The sequence below is a fragment of the Strix uralensis genome, chromosome 5 (assembly GCF_047716275.1).
Source record: "Strix uralensis isolate ZFMK-TIS-50842 chromosome 5, bStrUra1, whole genome shotgun sequence".
NCBI classification, from domain to species: Eukaryota; Metazoa; Chordata; class Aves; order Strigiformes; family Strigidae; genus Strix; species Strix uralensis.
The window spans coordinates 13,382,621-13,398,025 of NC_133976.1; the positions used below are offsets into that span (position 1 = coordinate 13,382,621).

A 15,405-nucleotide genomic window follows, 5' to 3' on the forward strand; every position below is an offset into this window, starting at 1 on the left:
ATTAATCTGATAATTGTATTTTCACAGACCCACAGATTCCACCTTTCGCAAACAACTTCCAATAGCTCAGCACATTCTGTGAGAGACACTCAACATGCTTCAGGGGTAATGCTGGGCCCTAATCTACATGGGATCATATTATATGAGAAAGATCACATCTTTCCATGAGCAACAGATTAACAAGTAAATTCAACCAAGTCATTTTATAAACAGCATAACAGACACCTTTCATCTCAAAAGGCAGCAAGCAGATTTGTTAATTTTACAAAACATATCTTCAACTGAAATCACTGTCTTTGGTCTCATTGTGGAAGTCAAATTTTTGCAAAACTTCATCTTTATTCTCTGTATGGTTTTATTCCAGATGATGGAACGATGGGAGAATCAAGGCAGCCCTCAAACAAGCCTGTCTGCTCCAGCTATGCCACAGAATATTCCCTATCCACCCACTCTTCACAGGAGTTCATTTCCTGATTCAACAGAGGCCTTTGATCCACGAAAACCTGACCCATATGAGCTGTATGAGAAATCAAGAGCTATTTATGAAAGTAGGCGTAAGTGAAAGCCCTGTTCACCCTGATGACCATTTAATATTTTAAACCTTTGTCTATGAATGTGTCACTGCTGACATAATTTTCCGTAATTATCTATTGTAATTTAAAGAAAGCAACTATAATCCCTGTTAATAGAGGCCATTATAAATTACTCAAAATTCTATACTTATATGTTTTCCTAGATCTTGCCTAGATTCTGAAGTTTGACTTTCATAGTTTATTTTCCTTATATTTTTGCTCTCCACATTTTGACTGTTAAATCCTTAATGAACAACAGTATATGTGCCACCACATTTTGCTGTGCTATTTTTTTTTCATAGTTAACCAATGGGAGGATGTGAATTTATCTATAAAAATGCATTTCACTTTCTTTCATTTTAAAGGGAAGTTTATTAAAGAAATTTCAAATTTATTTGTTTTTATAAAAGTTACTTTGACAAGTTTTCACATTGTCCTTAGTAGCTAGAAAGAAACCCTTAGCACTAAGTACTATTTGAAGATCTATACAAAACAGTACTGAACCGTCAAGATTCCCATCTTGATTTTATTTCTCATGTTTTTGCTGGTTATACCAATTTTTTTTTGCAACAAGGGTAAGAGGGATTAAACTTTTTAACTCCTTATCATAAAGAACATTTTAGCTAAAAATATTATTCTAAATTGTCTAGATTTTTGTGTTTAAGATCAAATCTTTAAAATAGTTTATTTTTTTACTGAAGGGTTTTTAATAGCAGTTATTACTTGCACATGCCACTTTTCAATTAATTTTATAAATTACTTTAGCCTATAGATCAAATTATAAATTATACATAAAATAATTGCACTGCAGTTGATCCAGATTAGCCCATTAATATTAGTTGGGCCCAGAGACGTAAAGATAAACCTAAACTACACGTACAAATGTACAAATTTCTCCACCATGCAAAGGAATAGTCTGAAGGAAATACATTATTGTCCCAAACACTGGGTTAGTGCTGCTCTTACTTGCATTGGCCCTTGTAATTTAGTTACAGCATCAGCATCTCCTGTTTGGCTTTGGTATTTTCAGTCCCCAGCATAATGGATATGCTGGAGGAACACCACAGTTCATTTTACATCAACTCTAAATTAACTCTAATCTAGTCTCTAAATTGCATTTCAGATTCCTCAATTCTTTGCCACTGTGGCCAGTGCCACTATCTTCTGCCACCCTGGTCCATTTAGTAGAACATCCTTCAGTAGACATTGTCACAATAAAACTCACTTTCCATAGTCCAGACTTTTTTGGGAGGTTTTGTTTGGTTTTTTTTATTTATTTAATAAGTGCCTGAAATTAAGATCCCAAGTTTAAATGTAAGTGCTTAAATAAATTGCTTGTTTTTTTCAGCAATACCAAGTATCTTATTCCCCCTAAATATGGATCTGAGAACTTACTTTAGAGCCCCTGTAAAAAGTATTTGATCTTCAATTACAAACTGTTAGGCATAGGAACTAAGCTTTCCAGTGTATTTGCAAACACCATGTAGCCCATGTTGGCTGGTATTTTAAAATAATAAATATTATTTACTAACGTAGCATATTCCTCTGCTCCAGATGTTATTCTTGATTGGACAGGGTACTCATGACAACATACAAACAGAGGCTATAATTTTTGAAATTTTAGAACTCTTTGAAGTATGGATCAGGATACAGGTGAAGTAGGCCAACAAGGTTTGAAAGAAGGAGGACTCGCTTTGAGCAAAGTTTGGAAATAATTTTCAGATGTCTCTTTCTCTTTCTCTTTCTCTTTCTCTTTCTCTTTCTCTTTCTCTTTCTCCTTCCCTTGTATATTAAGGGCTAGAGTGACAAATAAAAAGATTTGCCGAAGTTGAAATGCTATTCCCCAAAGTGCTGGAATTTGTGACATAAAGAGAAATTAAAGGAAAAAAAAACAATTCCATAGTTAACAAGGGGCTTACCTAGTTCAGCACCTCTACTGGAAACACTCTTGACTTCATATACTGCTTTAAGGAAAAGAAAATCCTTTGCAAATAATTGCTTCCCATATGGGTAGTTTCTAGAGGTGAACTATTTTAGCAAAAATCTGCGCTTTCTGCAGTCAGAACCATCTTCTGTGGTTAAAGCCATAAAGCCAAGAGTGGAAAAGAGAAGATTACAGACTTCCTGAATTAAAACAAATATCTTTGTAAGACAATTAAGAAAAAGTTCTACATGCCATATGTATATATGGGATATATATTCATACAGCATCTTCTTTCATCTTGATACCCAATATGAAGAGTTCTATATTAACAGAATTACCCTAAATATTAATGAAAGCAAAGAGGCTCAATCCATGTTTGCCCTTCATAAAACTGTAGGAATATAGATCTGATGTCAACTACAAAGATTGGCTTACACCCCAAGAGATGATATATTACACCAAAAGATATATTACACCATTCAGAAAAAGAATGAAGTGATTCATTATTATTCATGGGTGCCTTCTATGAGCTTTCTGCATACTTCCTTGACCAACATGAATTCCAATCATTTACTGATATAATCTACTCTGTTCAGGATCATATGCTACACCAGGGGAAGAGCTGATAACTTGTAGGTTGGAGTTATGCTAAAGTCTGTTTAATGGTTTAATTGCATTTGAGTTCTGTCCAAGGCGCAACTGGAGATTGTAAACAAGCCTTTTTCAGCCAGCTACCTAGTCGAAATTAGAATTAAAAATCATGAAGCTGCTAGGCCCAAAACAAGAAAGTGAGGGATGAAAAGTAAGACTGCAGTAACCACTCCTCCCAGATTTCCCGCAGTGTCCTGATCTTCCAGCTAACCCTGAAAGCTTTAACTTGTTCTCTTCTGACACTGGTATCATTTTAACACTTTCTCTAAACTGTGATTCCACAGTTCCCAACCAGATCTCTTCTGCATTCATTCATATCCCTTGGTCATAAATAACTGCCTCCAAATATCTCTATTCTCCCTGACATTTTTGTTTCATGCATGCCATAAGCACACATTTTAGCAAATACAATTTGTCAAGCCTTTGATTGCTTTTATTCTCTACATAGTACTAGTGTTTCCTGAAGAGAGAAACGAGAGGCAGGAAATCCATTACTGAGTCAAGAAATTGTCATCTAAATTAAGTATATAGGAGGAGGAGTTTCAAGATAATACACACTTAGTTTCCTACCATATGGCTGTGTCAGGTTGGTTATCTTCAGTAAAGACATACCCTTAAAGTGCACAGGAAAAGTTCAGCTGCTTTGGGGTTTTTTAAGTACTTCTTATCTCAAAGCAAGTCTGACTTATCTCCTGGCAAGACCAGAAAAGAAAGAGGTTCATCTTCTAAAAATAGTGCATAGTGAACAATCATGACCTGGAAAACTCCAAAAGATAGTGCTAGATTTTTGTTTCTCTCACGGTGAAACTCTGTTACTAAACAGTTCATTTTTGTACTGCTATAGATCTGAATTTCTACAGATCCTTTTATGAGAGGATCTCATCGCAGTCAGCACTCACCAGGACCTCATCAAAGCCTCCTGCTTCCTTATCAGGGAGTTAAGCAAGTTACATATCACAGCATAGTTCTGTGAGGAGTGCAAGCAACATGACTCAAAGCAGAGCAAGAACTAGACCCAAGGAGCCTGATTCACAAGCTTTTGTTCTAGCTGCTAGGTATGCTCATCCTAACCTAATCATAGCAAGAAAGGTGCTTCAAGCAGGAAGTCTCCATGAAAAAGGATATTTTTTCTACAGGAATGTTTTTCACCTTAGGAATGTGAAGGACCTACACAATAGGGAGATTTCAATTTTTAATGATCTCATATGAATTACAAAGGACTACTGCTTCCTAGCTGGGAACACTTTCAAGGAGGCAGTTCTACCAATACAGCTTGGAGACAAATCAAATGATGCATTACTACAAAAGCAGAATGCAACTCTGGTTTGTAAGTTGTAGTTCCTTAGAAAATTGTTTGTCACAAGTTAGCTGTTACCTGTCAGCTCTCACCTGTTCGCTGTCACCTGCCTTGGCTGTCACCCATCAGCTGTGCTCTATAGCTCCAAGAGGCCAAAAAGGAGCATAAAGTGTTTCCGAAGACTGATGAAGATTACCACATCATCCGGAACAGCTGCCTAAAAGCCAAAGAAGGGAGCTTTCTGCAGCTATGTCTCTCCATCTCTCGGGGGTTTTTTTGCTTTTTTTTCCTCCCCCCGCCCTCACTTATTTCTTCTCCCTGGTGAAGAGAACCTACCTAGCTTTCTGCTGTTTCATTATTTTGCAAAACTCAAATATGGAGGAGAAGACCTGCACAAATAACTGGATAATTTTTCCTGTTTCCATCCAACTATAAATTTTAGGCAAATACTTTTAACTCCTTTCTCCTGATGAAAACTCTTACAGTGTAAGTGACAACATAACTCTGCTGATAACCATGGAACAGAAACTATAAAATGGAACATCAGATCAGGAATTTCCTATTAATGAAAAAAATTGCAAGACTTGATATGTACCAGTTGTACAGCTGTAACTAGAGCTCCACAGTTGTCACTGGGAGAACTCATTCTCCTGAATTTAAGATTTTTGCCTTTATAAAGTCTCCTTAACCTTTCTTATATTTAATATTGAACTCTGTTTATTGTAAATACACAGATTATAACAAAATTTGTTTGGAGGCCTGTGTAGGCACACATTAGTCAAATAGGAGACACAAAACTGTTGGGAATCATAATGCTATAATATTTCTCTAGTTATAAAATGTATAATAGAAATTTGGTTTTACATTCCTCTAAAGAAAGTAGTAAAATAAAACACTTTTTTTAACAGCAATTAGGTTACATCTGTCCTTCAGTTAGTGTGGTAGTCCAAGACTGGTGCTGTGACACAAAAATGCCGGTAGGAAGAATGAGATAAGCCAGTGATAAGCTCTCATTAAAAGTGAAATCTGAACAATTACAATTCCAACTTTTACTGGAAGGACAAAGGTTCCTTCTTCCAAAATCTCCCATGTAATTTTCTCCCCTGACCACAGTATCACAAATTTCAGAATTTCCATTCAAATCCATCAACTGTCACACACTGTAATTTTTTTTTGCTACCAGAGAGATAGACAAATTGGAAAAGAACCAAAAAGCAAAGTCCACCAACAGCTGTGAAACCTGTAAATAGCAAATGTATTAGCATAATGCATTATTAGCCTTCATAAAATAAAGACTGTTTTCTTATGCAGACTTATGAATACCTTTCACTAAGGGCAACAGACAGACATTTCAATACATATTCACAGGCTCTGGAATATCACTGCAGGTATTTAGCACAGAGAAGTGTTAAAGTATCAGCCATGGGAAAGATTTGTCAGACAGCATTATACTGACTCATAATGTGTAACTTTGAAAATACCATTCTTGCAGAAAAATACTCAGGCCATCAGGGTTTCTGAAATTTGATACTCATGAAACATAAAAAAAAAAGAAAAATTAGGTGTATAGAACTGAGTGCATTATCACCTGAGGTGGTCTGTTGCATAGTCTACAGCTAAGCAGAATTTTATTGTCAGTGTTTGTTGGCTGAAGACCTACACAGTTACAGTCTTAAAAATTCAAGGAAATTTTTGACATAACTGTTACTGCATTTTTTTCAGACAGTATTTTTCTGACAAAAGTTTTGCCTCTAACAATTTTTCCCATTTTTGCTCATCTCTAGTCTAAAAAAAAATCACATTTTAGTAGTGGTGTTTTGAAAAGATATATACATATGTGTGCATATCTACATATATGTAGCACTATGATAGCATTAAATACATAATATTCTGAAGTATTATATAAATATAAAGGGGGGGTTTTGTATGAGCAAAGGGTTTGGGACTATACATTCAGAAAATTAGGTTCTAGTTTCAAATATTCCTTGAGCCCAGTTTGCCATATCTTTCAATATTTTTGTTCACCAGTTACTGCCCTTTGTAAGACATGTCTGCCTTCACTTAGTAAATAAGACTATTGGGAAATTACTAATTATTATATATTACCATCAAAGTACTCCTTGGCCCAGAGTATGAGGAATTGAGTTATAGGAAGGTAATTTCTCACAGTAATTCCTAAACAGTACGGGTTGTTTTCCTTGCATCTATTGCTACCCCAAGCAACAGCACAGAGAAGGTCTAAGAACTTATATTACTGAACTGATGCAACTCTTTTTTTTTTTTTTGTAAGAGATGATATATCACAAGAGGAGAGGAAATTTAGCAGACCAACATCAAATAATTTTGTATTGTTCATCACTGCAGAAAGAGTTACTTGCCATGACAAAACTGATTTGTTGGTTATAAGAACTGACAGTGAAACCAAAAGCATTTTCAAATGGAATTATGAGAATATCGTCATCACAGTACTGTGGATGTAAAGTGATTGTGATTGCTGGATTGCAAAGTAGGTCCCAAACAACTGATGCTGATATGAAGTGACAGTTTTACAACTGATGGCAGTATTAAAGATGCAGTATTTCTCTCTCTTGAACAATTTACATTTTTCTAAAAGGTAGGCAAACAGATTTTCATCTGCAAAGTAGTAGGGTGTACTTAAGAAGTCAAAGTAATTTAAGAAAACTGACTTGTAAGCACTGGGGAATTGGTCACAGGTGCTCGAGACCAATGAGAACCGTATTGCCCATGTGCTGTTTCAAACCCCTGCTTGCCCACCATTGGAAAGGACATTGCAGCATAATCATATTCATTCTGCTCATTTGTAAAACTCCTATTTACCTAAAGCATGGCTAGGACTGAGATGCTGAAATATAAATGTTTCCTAGTGCTAGTTTTGTTCCATGTATTTAGCATTCAACAAAGTATAATCCAGAAAATAACATAGTATGGACAATAAATATTATCATCCCTATCTTTCATCAGAATAATTCTTCCTCCAGAGAATACCAGTGACTCCACTGGTACAAATAAGAATACCCTTATGTCATGTTGCAGGTGAGCTGTGATCTCAGAGCTGTATCTTGACAGCAAAGAAGTCCAGTATTTTCACCATTGGTTTCAGTTAAGTCAGGATTGTGTCCCAGATCCTGTTTATTGTTTATCTGTTTTCACAAATGTTTTGCAGCTTTCAGTTTCAAAACCATGGGTGTAATTTATTTTAGATTAAACGTGAAACCAGATGTGCAAGCTTTTTGTTATTCTATCTTTTAATAGCAAAATTAACTTGGGCTTTGCATTCATCTGATATGGAATGAATCTTGATGTATAGCAAGACTGAAATACACAGCTGTATCCTTGTTCTCCAGAGAACATAAAGTAGTGCCCATGGTGGAGATTTATTTCAGTTACAGTAGCAGTTCAGAAGAAGGCTTCTTAGTTTTACTTTGCCAATTCTTGTTTCTAGGGCAGGTCAGCTGAACTAAAAAAAATCAATGTAGAAAATTTACCAAGTATTTTATTATTCATTCAAGCTCTACTTTGTAATTATTTCATTCCTACAGCATATAAAAGACTACAACTATTCATGGCAATGCAGCACCAGAACTTCAACCAAAAAGGCTTCATATGGAGAATACAGAAATCTTACATCAATATTTTAAAACTTTCTGCACTTTGAATGTCTGTTCAGGGTGGCAGTGTTGGGTAGTCTGGTCTCTTTGTCCTGGCCTCTCTAAACATACCTTCTGCTGCATCATTTCCTAAGAGGTGGAGGCAGGAGGTTTAACATAGTAAAAGTTTAGAAAAGGTCAAAAAGAATTTAATAATAAGTAAATGAAAAGTTTAAAATTGCCTTGTGTATAGGTTAGTTTCCTATAAAAACTAATTGACAGTTTTTTATAAAACAAAGTTTGCTAGATTCTCTCAGTATTTTGGTAAAATTACTAGTTCAATCAGTTTGTTCGTAGCAGAAACAAGGCACCAGGATGTTCATGAATGGCGTGCGTTCTGCTTGGCTGAGGACCCATCCCAGCAGTCTTTCCTCTTCACTTGGATGTTGCTGTTCTGTAGGGTCTCTGAGCCCAGAACTATGGGAGTTTTGAAAAGAACTGCCTATATCACTGCATTTGACATAGGGAAACATTGCTAATAAAGTCCCTTCTTATACATTAGATTTTCTTCACAAATCTTTCCTCTTTTGAAGTTTTCTACTAGTTGCTAACAGTTTGCCTATGACATGACCACAGCTACTTAGAGGTTATATTCTATTTTTCAAAGTGCCAGTGGCATAATTACAAACCTCCTGTACTGCACACAGACCCAGACTGCTGACAGCAGATTCCTCCTAAAATAAACATTGCTTTGCTGTGGTTACCAAAAATACAAGTCTGCACTTAGTTTTATCTTCCTGGTGATCATACATTTAAGAACTTTAAGGCTTGATTCAACATCTTCAGCATAGCACAGTTCCAAGTTTCATGTGTGTGAGTTCCTCAACTAGAGTGAAAAAATATGCTAGATGCTGAATGGTTGATTACAAGATGATAATTAATACCATGAGACTCTATATGAAGTTCTGCAAGGCAAAGAAAAGACACCTATTCTGAAACAAAAGCCAGATCAGACTTCTTGAGATTAGCTTTGAAGGAAACTACCATGTTGACAGGCAATAGTTTACAAAAAAGATACTGCTAACTTAAAATATATGTCGATCTTAAAATAGCAAGTTGTACCCTAATTTATCACAGTTTGAGCATGGTTGTGCTTCTTTCACTTTGTTGCATGAGGCCAATTCTGGGGCATATTAGGGTGACTGCAAGCAGAAATGGAAACACAGAATGAACCATTCTCACAGCAGTTCCAAAGAGTAATTCTAGCTGGATGACCAAGAGAAAAGTCTTGCATCCTTTCAAACCTAAAAACTTATTGAGACTATCAAGATGAAATTGCTTTCTGTACATTAAAATAATTCTGTCTCTTTTAAGAATTCCATTAAAATCTTGAAAGGATGTGAGTAAAAAAATAATTTCTCCAAGTTTGCAGTGGAGCAGCATCAGTTTTGAAGGTTTCAGTTTTCAGGAGTTGTGCTGGTGGAATAATTTACATTTAGATAGCACCTCTCATCTTGAAGGATCCCAAATCACTTTACAAAATCTAAAGTGGGTGAAGGAATTACCTCCTTTAACCACCAAAGTAAAGACGGGCAGCCACCTATAAACACCATAGCCCACGTGACACAAATCCTAACACAGTCGGTGAACACAAATACAACAGGAAAACCAAATCGAAAGGGATGTTCCCATCCAGTGGAATCTGTAGACTATTTTAGGTAAGCAGGGTAGCAGTCATCTGAATTTGATCAGGTCATGACTGTTATGTAAATACTCTTACTAAAAAACTTGTGAGACATTCAGTGGCCTCTATCTCCATTTTTGGGAAAATGTCTTTGCCCTAGAGCATTAGTTCAGTATTGACTCAAGTAAGCTATGAATTACTCAACTGCCACCATTACAGTCCATGCTGCCTTTAGGAAGCAGCCCACCAGAAGGCAGTTAGCTTTAGTCCAAACTCTTCCAAAGTGGTAAAGAGCTTCCCACAGAAGAAATACTGTCTTCTCATTTGTCTCACCACATCCATGTATTTCCAGAAGGCTTAGCCAAAATTGCTGGCCTCCAGTGCATTCTCTGGCTTCTTTCTGCCTGGAGCTACCTACTTACAGTATTAAATGCACTTCTGTTTTCCTTCTATCTCAGGAAGATAATATACACCCATATATTGCATCACTGTCCTACAGATGCTGATGTGACAGACTTTACCCCGTTTATACCATGAAATATGCATGGTATGCTATTCTGGTTTAGAGTCACATGAATGCATTAGTGCTTTATTTACCTTTTTGTTGTTTGTAGGCCAATGGAAATCACCTCTGGTTTGGGATATTTTGCAGTTCACTCTGGATGCTGCAGAGATAATAAAACAGAAATTCTTGGTCAGAACATTTCAAAATCAGCAAAGAAAGTGTGACAGTGAATTCAGCTGTGGACTTGTTCCAGATTCCTCTAATGCCAGCAAAATAGTTGTATATGAAAACAAATCAGTTATTTGCTGCATTTCATCTAGTGAAATGCAAATACTTTGAAACTACCTGCACGAAAAGTAGGTTAAATGGGTTTACCTGCGTTTGCCTTCACATACAACCAGTTGTTGTTATATCCTTCTAGGAAAATCTCTCTCTTAACGATAAAAGACATTTTGCAATTAAGTTGAATAAAAGTGGTGGTCAAGTCATCTAAACACAGCCATTAAACTTTCCCTTTTATTGCTGTACTTGAGTAAGTACAAATATTGTCACTAACTTTCACAATTTTAAACACATTAACAATTTTATCTTCATCATAACCTATGTTATGTTAAAGCAACATTACCGTCTTACCATCTGTTTCTCTTTGCATGGAAATGTACAGGGAGGTCTACATCTAGCAGGAATACATACATGTACCACCTGGGAAGTCAGGAAGGAGGGGAGGAGAAAAGAACTGCAATAAAATGTAGAAATTTACTTCATTAATTCAAAACACAGCAGAGAATTGATGCTGCATCTTTAAATAACTTGAGAAATGTATTTCATCATTAATTCCCCATTTTCCTATTCAGAACAAGTGCTGCCCAGGACTGGTTTTCGAGTGGATTCCTCTGGCAAGTATTCTTCAGCCTTCATTGTTCTGTAAACTAGTTGTCCTTCATTTTATGTTTTAGTTATTCTTTTTTTCTTTAATCATTTCTCTAGATAATGGCCAGTCATGACTATCCATTCACCATTTTATTTTTATATGAACTTTGTGGAATTGTAGTATGCTAACTCTAAATCTTTTTATAATAGATTTTCATTTTGAGCAAGGAAAAGTATTTCTTTTTCCTCAGCCAGACTTTGTGTGTGTTTTATAATGTTTTATGTGTACTTTCATACATTAGTGTTCACTCTATAACATGAAAATATATCTCTGTAGCTCATGCCCAAATCTAAGTTTAAGCAATTTTTTATGTAAAACTGAAATTAATTCTATCTTCATTTGCAAAAGAATAGAACTGATGTATTACACAGACTCATTCTTTGCTCCCATACATATATCTTGTTCTGTAAAAACCTAAAAGCAAGACTTTTCAAAAAAATGAGATTTTTCAGGTGTTTGAATCAACATTGGTCTTGTAAAGTGGCAATGGACTTGTTTAAAAACCAGCAATATTTGATTTCCCAATGTGATCATGTTAAGTGAACAGTTAAAATAGGCTTCCCCTACAAAAAAAGGCTGTTTTGACAATCTCATTATAGTCTTTTCTAGTCCAACACAGGTTGGACAGAGATCCTAAATTAAATATGATATTGGGCTGGTTTTGCATACCTCCGTAGAGTTTATAAGTTGAATAACTCTGTCAGCACACCAATTCTTTTTTTCTTTTTTTTTTCTTTGCTGATTATTATACTGAAGTCTTTATTTACCAGCTTTTCCTCTGTATAAATATCAAGACAAATTATGTAAGTTTTTTAAAAAACTATTCACATTGGAGACCAGCAGACCCATGACTGTTTTCAAGCTTTTCACATCTTTCAAGACCATCTGAAACTCAGATAAAAAGTTGTTGTAGATTTGTGCCACAATTCACAGTTCACAGTAATGATTTATATGGAAAAAATCTTCACCATCTTCAGCAAAGGAGCCCAAATTAATTTTTATTTTTAGCAGGAAAGTTGAGTACAACCAGAAAGACTGTGAAATTATTACAACAAAGATCTTCATCCTTGTTTTAACTGCAATATAGAAGAGATATAATAATTAAAAAATCCATCTCAATATTTACAGCATCATCCCAAGTACCAGGTTTATCACTGTAAAATCACATAGCACTTGCGCAAGTTGACTCATACAGGAAATGAATTAGTTATCTTCAGGGATATATTTTCTCTACATACTTCTAAGAAACAATTGTATCTACACTTATCAATGTGTAATTCACCTAGCAGTTCAAATGAATACAGTACAAAAATGTAGCTGAGAGCTGATAATCACATGTTCATCTATGAGGTCTCAAAATTGTTCGTAACAATCTATTCTGGTACCTTTACATTTAAGAAATTCCCTGTCGTCCAGGAACCAGAAAGCAGAATTTCCCCATGCTCTTTACTGTGCTCACTGTGCAGCAATGATCAGATCACACCTTGTCCAATACCATTCTCAAATTCATGGGGGACTCAGCTGGTTTTATAACCTAGCAAAGTAAATTGTTTGGTTTTTTCCTCTTCTAGGCCAAATGATCAGTTAAGAAAGTTTTCCTTTATAGAAAAAGAGGAAACAAAATGCTGTAACTATAAAAAAGACAATGAAGATACTAGCTGACAAATCTAAAATTCTTTTTCTAATATAAATGTGTAAAGAGGCAAGGGAGAACAGAGAACATTGTCATTCTTGCACAGGATACCCATATTATACCACAAGAAATATTGACTTTAAGCTGAAACTCTCCTTTCAATGAAACTGGTAGGAGATGGGACATTCAGGTGTGTTAAGTTGACTGGAAAGATAAACAAGCTGTGCAAAAGACTATGCTAATTCCATCTTGGCTTGACTCCCATGTCTGTAGACCTATTCTTACTTGGCATGAACCACAAGATGCTAATCTACTTTACCAAGAGGAAAAAAAAAAAAAAAGGCACATTTTCCATAATGAGGTTATATTAACCAACAGTTTGCAGTATATTGCAAGGCACGGGAGCGTCATTTTTCTGTAATTATAGGTAATTTTCTTTCTATGATCAACTGAAAATCTGGTCCAGCAAGAAAAGCCAAAATTTTAGTATATCTAGCAATCCTTTATGAGGGGAAAAAAAAGTACCAGAATCCTAGTGAAGCAGGCACTGTAGAAATATCAAATGAAATGTAATCACTTACATGGGTAAGAATACTTGATCAACGTACATTCAGGAATGTTGAAACTGCTGCCACATAATAGTAGGAGCTTTTAGTAAATCTACCAAGCATGAGCTCCTGTAGTAAAAACACATAGTAGTGAACAGCTTACTTGTCTTTCAGAAAAAGGCAAAAAGGGATCTCAGCAGCAGCAAGACTTTAGAACATATTTTTGATTAAAGACTAACTACCCATATGGAGATAAACTGAGACCTAGTGCAAAAGGAGTTTATCAAAAGTTGGTTGTGTCAGACTAAGCGCTGAGGGATATGGTGTAGTTGGGAACTGGCAGTGTTAGGTTAATGGTTGGACTAGATGATCTTCAAGGTCCTTTCCAACCTAGACGATTCTGTGATTCTGTGTAAAGCGGTAACTGAATTTTTACACCAAACAAGTGATGCATTTTTAATCAATCTAGACTTCAACTAAACATTTTACAAAATGCCAGTTATGATTGAAGCACTTCCATGTTAGCCTGGAGAAAACAATGGTTAGCACAAAATGTAAAGAGGATTGGCTAGAACACAGATAAGCAATTCTATTAAAAGAACAGTTTCTGGACTGAAAGGGTAATATTAGTGGAGAGCCTTGCAATAAGTCTTCTGTGTTATTTTCATTAATGACCTAAGCACAAAAACTACGGGTGGAAATTAGGTCCACATTCAGACATGTAAGTTTAGGTATCTATGGTGTAGTTGTCTCCAGACCAATGGGGGGGCTGGTCAGTGAAGCCAATCGAGTCTTATCATACCAAGCATGAAAGCTGAAACAACCAGCAACAGCAGTGGTGGAAACAGTCTTAAGTGTACTAATGAGTTGCTGAAGATAGTGTGATATTACTGTGAAAAAGTAAGTAAAATCATGGGGTGCAATGCATCAGTGAAGATTCTGGATGAAGCAGGTGATCTAGTGACAAAGGCCACAAACAAGCTCAGGTACCAGTGTCTTCTTTGCCTGTGTCTTTACCTGTCAGGTCTGTGTGCTGTTTGTTTGCAGAGGCTTGCAGTAACAGGGATCTGGCCTAGATGACCTGGGGATCGTTTCCAGTCCCGTGTTTTGTTTGCTTGGTGGGACAGAAAAGAACATTAGTTTTTAAAAGCAGTTTTCAGTGGCCTGGTAAGAGATGACAGAGAATGGACTCCGTAGACTTCCAGCTATTTGGGAAGGAAGGCTCTTCTGAGCAAGTGTGATGGCATAGTCAGTTAATCCAAAGGCTTCCAAATGCTCTTAGAGCTTATAGTAAAGTATGCCCATATACAATATTTTTAACCTAAACCTTTTCATGGTCAACCTGCCTTATCTATTCCATTCTAAACAGGTAGAAAAACAGTCTCTTTTAAAAAAAAGTACCCCTTATTTTAGAGTCTGCTGCCGACATTGATTTGGATCAGCTTTGTCAATGTATGTGTTTCAGGTATGTTTTCATCCCAGTGTGCCAGAGCGTGTATTCTTCACAACCTGACATTCTTATACCTTCTTAATATAGTCCCAATTGTGCATATTCATTCATGTGTGCACAAATAAAGGTAGTACCTGGTTTGTGGCAGACTGCTGAAAACAGTGCCTTTGAGTGTTAGACCTGGGCTATAAATGGTGATCCTACTGTCTCTATCTACAAAACCCTCTCCCTAGTACTAAGCCACATCCTTGTTACACTTAGGCACTGCAAATCAGGTAAAGATAAGGTATCGCTTTCATCTTAAAATTCCTTTGCCTCTCGCACTTGAACCAACCTTTGCATTAAGTTAACATATGTACATGCACACACTTCATTTGTTCTTTTATTTATTTATTTGAGACACATCAAATAAATTGAAAAAAGTCAGGATAACAAGCTGTTAGGATCTATTTGGGTTTGTCTTCTAAATATATGATAAGCAAGTTGGTAGGGAAAGGCAATACTTTTATTTTACCAGTTGAAATATTTGTGATTGAGTCTCACTCATATACATTGCTGAAATAATGCACTATGCTGGTGTCTAGAGAGGACTTTTATTGCAC

The 15,405-nt window shown here is 36.0% G+C and overlaps 1 protein-coding gene across 10 annotated transcripts in view; it reads left to right on the plus strand.

Moving 5' to 3' along the window:
* The window catches only part of MAGI2 (membrane associated guanylate kinase, WW and PDZ domain containing 2), a 763,738-nt gene that overhangs the window by 673,454 nt on the left and 74,879 nt on the right, over window positions 1-15,405 (plus strand). For 8 of the 10 annotated variants that reach the window (XM_074869878.1, XM_074869880.1, XM_074869881.1 and 5 more), the window contains one exon: window positions 365-554. In XM_074869878.1, the coding sequence (XP_074725979.1) occupies window positions 365-554 (190 nt within the window). Of the gene's footprint in view, window positions 1-364; window positions 555-11,095; window positions 11,138-15,405 lie in introns of all 10 variants that reach the window. The other 2 variants (XM_074869887.1, XM_074869888.1) reach the window with 1 other exon arrangement.